The sequence below is a fragment of the Chlorocebus sabaeus genome, chromosome 5, assembly GCF_047675955.1.
Source record: "Chlorocebus sabaeus isolate Y175 chromosome 5, mChlSab1.0.hap1, whole genome shotgun sequence".
Classification (NCBI taxonomy): domain Eukaryota; kingdom Metazoa; phylum Chordata; class Mammalia; order Primates; family Cercopithecidae; genus Chlorocebus; species Chlorocebus sabaeus.
In genome coordinates, this window is record NC_132908.1 from 24,989,943 (window position 1) to 24,997,265 (window position 7,323).

A 7,323-nucleotide genomic window follows, 5' to 3' on the forward strand; every position below is an offset into this window, starting at 1 on the left:
CGAGCTCAGAAGGGTGCTGCACCATGTGAGCCTTGAGGACCTGCATCTCTGGAGGATGCTGAAAGCGGTGCCTGGGCAGAACAGCCCTGGTCTTATGCACAAGGGCAGCTAGAGCAGGGACCAGATAAGAGCACTGCCCTCAAGGGGTTGCACAGGTGAGGCAGGAACGAGGAGGCTAGAATGAAACCACAGAAGCTCCATGAAATGCCTTCCCCGAGACTACCAGAGTAACCTACAGAGACTTAAAAGGTAAACTCTGGGCCGGGCACAGTGTCTCACTCCTGTAATCCCAGCACTTTGGGAGGCCAAGGTAGGTGGATCACCAGAGGTTGGGAGTTTGAGACCAGCCTGACCAACATGGAGAAACCCCATCTCTACTAAAAATACACACTTAGCCAAGCATGGTGGCGCATGCCTGTAATCCCATCAACTCGGGAGGGTGAGGCAGGAGAATCGCTTGAACCCAGGAGGCAGAGGTTGTAGCGAGCTGAGATCGCGCCACTACACTCCAGTCTGGGCAACAAGAGCAAAACTCCATCTCAAAAAAAAAAGTAAACGCTAAGCTGAGCCATGGCTGTTTATGAGGCCTCACTGTATCCGCAAGCTAAGGACCTGGTGTTCAATGCACTAGATGGGAAGCGAACTCTTGTTACCGCATGGCCTCTGCCATTTATCCTGAACAAGCCCAAGTCCTCAGGCCCGTAATGTAATGTGCCCAGAGCAAGTGAGGCAAAAGACAAGAGGAGCGAAGATGCATTCCAACAGGCTCATCGTTAATCCCAGCACTGGGGCATCTGCCCTCTTTTGGTTTTGTGCAGGCACAGAGCCAATCCTGAGTCCCAGCCTACCTGCCTGGTGCCCAACCTCCTACCTCTCACCTGCCAGTCCCCTAAAGGGCCAGACCTTGTCCCTGCTTCCCATAACAGTTGGGTCCCACCACACCCCTCACTCTGAACATCGCCACCAAGCCACCGTGCCTGTCTCTTCCTTGCAGGCCCTCGTGGGGAGCTTAGGGCTGGGGATAGGAAGTTAGACAGCAAGGAGATGCTCCACTCACCCCTAAAGGATCACAATTTTCAGAGCAAAAGAGATGCCGCTGTGTACAGCAAAAGGAGGCCAAGCTGCCCCAGGCAATGGGAAAGGAATTCATGACAGCGATGACAGTGATGGTTAGGAATGATGGTGATGATAACTGTCAAGGGGCTTAGCAGTGCTCTCTCTGAGCAGTGCCCCCCTTCTTCTCTCACCCTGCACCCCAAACAGGGGAGGCCAGCCCTCTCCAGACCTCTTAGGGTCAGGCTAAGCACCAGGACCATCCGTCTCGCACTGAGGCAGGAGTTGTGCCTAATCTTTACGCTTCTTGATCTTTTGGGGGTCACGGATACCCTTGGGAATTTTATGAATGCTATACCTCCCTGCCTAAGGGAAAGAAAGCATACATGTAGCTCATTGCAGATTTTGTGTACAATGTCAATGACTTCTCAAGGTTTTAAAAATCCGCCCATGAACTCTTTAGGGGTCAATGAATATATTAATTCATTCCATCACTCAGTAAACATCTATTACTAGTAAGTGGCATGCTGAGTGTTTTCATCTGCAGTTAACTTCTTCGTCAGGGTTGAACATCAGAATCCTCTACAAAAAAAGCACCTGTGGCCAAGCTAGCACAATTTTCCACGCTAACTGCACGTTGGAATTACCTGGAGAGCTTTTTAAAACTCTATTGCCAAAGCCTCACCTTAGACCAGTTAACTCTGAACCTCTAGGGGTGGAACTCAGGCATCCCCAGGTGAATCCAGTATGTAGCCAAGGGCAAAAACCACTATCTTAGAAAATATTGGTCAGATGCAGTGGCTCCTACCTGTCATCCCTGCACTTTGGGAGGCCAAGGCAAGGAGGATCACTTGAGGCCAGGAATCTGAGACCAGCCTGGGCAACATAGCAAGATTCCATTGCTACAAAAAAAAAAAAAAATTATTTTCAATGAAAAAAAAAAGAAAATTCAAACATGACTTTTAGAAGTTCCCTAGGTGATGATGCACACCCCAGGGTTATTCATTTATTCACTAAATCAACATCTAGTGAGCATCTGTGAGGTGTCAGGCAGTGTGCTGGGCCTTGAGGGCCAAGCAGAGAATAAGAAATCAGAATTTCTGCCCTCATTAAGTTTACATTCTGGCTGAGGAACTGGCAATAAATAACCAGTACATAATTCATTCATGTCACAAGGAACACCAATTAGGAAGTGGCATAAAGGATGACAGAAGGGGCCAGGTGCAGTGCCTCACAACTGTAATCCCAGCACTTTAGGAGGCCAAGGCAGGCAGATGACCTGGGGTCAGGAGTTCAAGACCAGCCTGGCCAACATGGTGAAATTCCATCTCTACTAAAAATACAAAAATTATCTGGCCATGGTGGCACATGCCCATAATCCCAGCTACTCGGGAGGCTGAGGCAGGAGAATCACTTAAACCTGGGAGGCAGATGTTGCAGTGAGAGGAAATTATACCATTGCACTCTGGCCTGGGCAACAGAGTGAGACTATCTCAAAAAAAAAAGTAGCAGGGAGGGGCCGGGTGCAGTGGCTCACACCTGTAATCCCAGCACTTTGGGAGACTGAGGCAGGCGGATCACCTGAGGTCAGGAGTTTGAGACTAGCCTGACCAACACAGAGAAATCATCTCTACTAAAAATACAAAATTAGCCGGGTGTGGTGGTGCATGCCTGTAATCCCAGCCACTTGGGAGGCTGAGGCAGGAGAATTGCTCGAGCCTGAGAGGCGGAGGTTGCGGTGAGCTGAGATTGTACCACTGCACTCCAGCCTGGGTAACAAGAGCAAAACTCTGTCTCAAAAAAGAAGGATGCCAGACAGAGAGGAAAAGCACCCTGAGGGGTGAAAACAACCAGTGCCAAGGCCCTGCAACAGGTAAGAGCATGAAATCAGGAAACCATGCTCCAAAGAGCTAAAGAAACCACTAAGAGAAATTCTAGAATTTGCAGGAAAGCAAATAAAACAAGAAACAACTTGAAACTCCTTTCACTTATGACAAAACCAGCTGCAATCAGCTGGAACCAATATGGCCGACTGGAGTTAGTGCAAGACCAGCTTGCCGATGTCACGGCCTGAATTTCCACTGCATGTTTCACACTCACTCCCCGCAAATTTGCACATGGGACCCATGAGGAGGCATGAAGAGATAACTGCGCATGCCCAGGATCTTTCCAGACCTCACTTCTCCTTGCACCAATCACCTACTAATCTCAGAATCCACTCCCTAAACCTTTTCTAATAAAATTACTGCCTTAAAGCCAGCACAGGGAGAGAGATTTGAGCTGACTCCTGCCTCTTTCTGAGTCAACTTGCAATGAAAAGCTTTTCTCAGACACCCAGTTTCATAGTGTTGGGGTCCAGTGCACCCGGCTGTGGGTCCCTTTTGCAATAAGAGAGTGCTCAGCCTGGTCAGGCATCCGAGGTGAGAAAGGGGCAGGGCGTGGTGTGTGATGAAGTCGGGAGAGCCAGACCAGGCAAGGGCCTTGATGATCTGGTAAGGAATTTAGGTTATACTCCTCACTGCTGTATTCCCTCCTGTCCTCAAAACCACTCAGCAGGCTGGGTGCGGTGGCTCACACCTGTAATCCCAGCACTTTGGGAGGCCGAGGCGGGCAGATCGCTCCAGGTCAGGAGTTCAAGACCAGCCTGGGCAACGTGGTGAAACCCCATATCTACTAAAAATACAAAAATTAGCCAGGCGTGGTGGCAGGCGCCTGTAATCCCAGCTACTTGGGAGGCTGAGGCAGGAGAATCGCTTGAGCTTTGGAGGCAGAGTTTTCAGTGACCCGAGATCACACTACTGCACTCCAGCCTGGGTGACAGAGTGAGATTCCATCTCAAAAAACAAACAAAAAAACAAAAACGAACAAACAAACAAAAACACTCAGCAAGCAGGCAGAGACTTGGGAGAGAAGCAACTCGGCTCATAGGGGCTCGGCTGGGACACACGCCTGAGACCCCTGACCTGATGTCTGGCCACAGACTCCTCAGAAAGACTCCCAGGAGGGTGACACCCCACCCCCTCCAGCCACGAGCCCCTTTCTGCCCCACTCCTACCCTCCAGGCCAGGCCACTGATGGCACTGGTGCCAGACAGCATTGTTCTCCCTCCCACACCCGCCTTCACCTCACAAGCCCCATCACCATGGGAACTGAGCCAGCCACTCAGAACACACAGTTTTCAAAGGGCAGCCTTGTATACGGAGGCACCTCTCCCCAGAGAGGTCACAGCCAACATTCAGAGGCCTCCCAGGGCCCCCTCTCCCTGGATAAACCACTTCAGCTGCCCCCCATTTTTCTCAAGGGAGAAAAAGGGGAATCATCCGTCCAGAATGAGGAGGAAGGAGAGCCAAGCCTACAGTCACCTGGCTTAGAGCTCCAGTCCCCTGAGTGGCCACACCATGCAGGAGCGGCTCAGGATCCCCTGAAAGTGGCCAGCAGCAACCTCAGTGACACCCAGAGCAGCGAGAGTCATGTGTCCAGTGTGCAGCATCCCAGGCCAGAGGAGTGCAGCCATACCAGCCTGAGCAGCGGGTACGCAGGGGACAAGGAGGACAGCGGCACCAGCTTGGTGGGCAGCCACCGGAGAGTGCGGCTGAACAGAAGGCTCAACACCCAGGCGGCCAGCAACCAAACCAGCCAGCTGGGCTCCACAGACCCTCTCAGGTCCCTAAAGAGCCAGCTGACTGGCCCCGCCCACAGCACCAAGCAGACTGGAGGGGAAGAGTGAGGCCAGCCTGCCGGGCAGCGGCGGCAGCAGCCCGTCCAGTGCCAGCTTCATCAGCTTGGGCAGCAGTGCCCTCACTTACCAGGTGAGCAGCGGGCTGCTGACTTCCACAGCCAGCCTTCCCTCCACCCAGGCCAGCAGCCGTCAGAGCATTGGGCTGGAAGGCAGTGCCCAAAACGGGCAGAGCAGCCACACCAGTGTGCAGGAGGACAAGACGGGCGGCAACGTGAAAACCAGTGAGCAGGTCATCAACGGGGAGCAGCCTGCCCAGGTGTGCACGCCTTCGTAAGAATCCTCTCCAGCAGCCAGAGTCTCCTGGAAAATGGCACACGGGCCCAGTGAACCCAGGCTGGACCCAGAGTGGTTATTCCCAGAACAAGGAGGAAAGGTGTTTTCAAAAGCACACACTGACTGTGTGGACCATCAATGGGTAGTCCCATCTGTAGCAACAAGCATCAGTGGGCAGGCGACATGTAGCAGGAAGGATCTATGCTGAGCACTGCCTATCCCGAGAACTCAGTCAGTGAGGAGACTGTCTATACTGAGAACCACTGTTGGTAGGAAGAGCTATAGTATCAAGATTCACCAATGCTGAGGCCACCTGTGTCAAAACAGTGAGGGGTAATGATATCGAGACTATGAACTTCAGTGACGAGCCATCTATAACAAGATCCATCAATGGCAAAACCATCTGTCGTCAGCAGCATCCTGGTGGGACCCCGTGTACCAAACCTCGTCAGTGGCGACAGCTGTTCTCAATGGCAAACGCTGACGATATTAAGAACTGTCACAAGTTAGAACCTTCCATGATGAAACCGTCGTAAATGATGAACGCCATCTACAACCAACACCAACTACGATGAGCTCAGAAGAAACAAGCTACAACCACGGTTGGGACTGTCCATATCAAGAACCATCTGCAGTGAGCACCACGCGTGGGGAGCCATGACCACAGGAAACTTGGTCCTGGCCAAGCTCTGCACACACTCTGTCCACCATGGTCACTGCCCGCAGAAGCACTAGCAAGACAGCCACGGTGCACACTGAGCACCTTCATGACTCTCAGCTCCCCGCAGGAGTCCAGACCAGTGACTGTCACCAGAGAAGGACCATCAGGAGCGGCCAGGGATGCCACCAGCACAGAGGGAGTAGGTCTAGCGGGAACATTAGAGGGCGGTGTGAAGGGAGCCCCAGCCCTGGGCACCTGTAATCCCAGCTTCTTGGGAGGCACCATCCCAGAGAGTTCCAAGCTTCCTTTTTTTTTTTTTTTTTTTTTTAATTTGAGCACTGTCTTTGGATATCTTCAGCCCAGAATCTTCTCGGGAGCAAAGGCTTCCTGATGCCTCATTCATGTCAAGAAAGGAGGCCAGGAGCCATCCTGTGTTCCGATGACTGAGGCAGTGACTACGAGGGCAGGACAATGCCGTGAGAAACACCTCATGGTGACAGAGTCCAACCCAGCCGGGAACGGCTGCAATGAGGAAGCTCTGGAGCATTTTGTGAGCACCATCTCGGTGGATGGAAAAGCCAAAGTCTGCCCCTCTCCTACTGGGGACACTAAACCCCCTCCCTGGGGTGACCTCACAGACACGGAAGTGAGTCTGCCCACAAAGGAAAAGCGGCCAGAGACCGCCATGAAGACATCCACTAGGTACCAGAAGGAACGTTGAGGGGCCAAAAAAGACAATAAAAGGTGTCTGGAGAGGTCACATGCGTGTGGGTCTGTGAGTGCGTTCCCGGCCGAGCTCACAGGAGGGGTGGGCCACAAACACACTCAACCATGGAGAGAGCTGGGCATGGCTACCAACTCTGCCACTGCTGAGCTGGCCGTCTGGGCAAAATACTTAAACTTTCAAGGCCTCAGTTTCCTCACCTGGAAAATGGGGATAGTAACCCCTATTTCATACATAGGATGGTTATGTGGATTACATGGAAATGTGTATCAATTACCCAGCAATTGATAGGTACTAAAGTAATGTATTTCTTTCTCTTTTCTTTTTTTATTTTTATTTTTTAACTTTTAAGTTCAGGGGCACAGGTACAGGATGTGCAGGTTTGTTACACGGGTGAATGTGTGTCACGGGGGGTTGCTACACAGATTATTTCATAACCCAGGCATTAAATGTAGCACCCATTAGTTATTTTTCCTGATTCTCTCCCTCCTCCCACTCCCCAACCTCCGATAGACCCCAGTGTGTGTTGTTCCCCTCTACGTGTCCATGTATTCTCATCATTTCGCTCCCACTTCTAAGTGAGAACATGCAGTATTTGGTTTTCTGTTCCTGCCTTAGTTTACTAAGGATAATGTCCTCCAGCTCCATCCACGTCCCCGCAGAGGGCATAAGCTCATTCTTTTTTATGGCTGCATAATATTCTATGGTGTATGATTTTTCTTGCTTATGGGTAAAATGGGCACAGTGGTTTCTGTCTTGCTTCACTCAGGCACGGAAAGGCTAGTCACTGCTAATAACGGAGAAAAAGTTACTGACCAAAACCAAAAAGAGCCACTGCATCTGCTGGGAGGTAAGATGTTTTGGCAGAGAGTT

General features: G+C 51.4%; 1 protein-coding gene across 1 annotated transcript; it reads left to right on the plus strand.

Annotated features, from left to right (window-relative positions):
- The first annotated feature begins 570 nt into the window (after positions 1-570).
- Positions 571-6,486, plus strand: C5H16orf82 (chromosome 5 C16orf82 homolog). Its single transcript, XM_007988361.3, has 3 exons — positions 571-701; positions 1,081-1,169; positions 4,116-6,486. The coding sequence occupies exons 1-3, from the start codon at positions 571-573 to the stop codon at positions 4,778-4,780; spliced, it is 885 nt and encodes a 294-aa protein (XP_007986552.3). The 3' UTR covers positions 4,781-6,486.
- Positions 6,487-7,323: the final 837 nt, after the last annotated feature.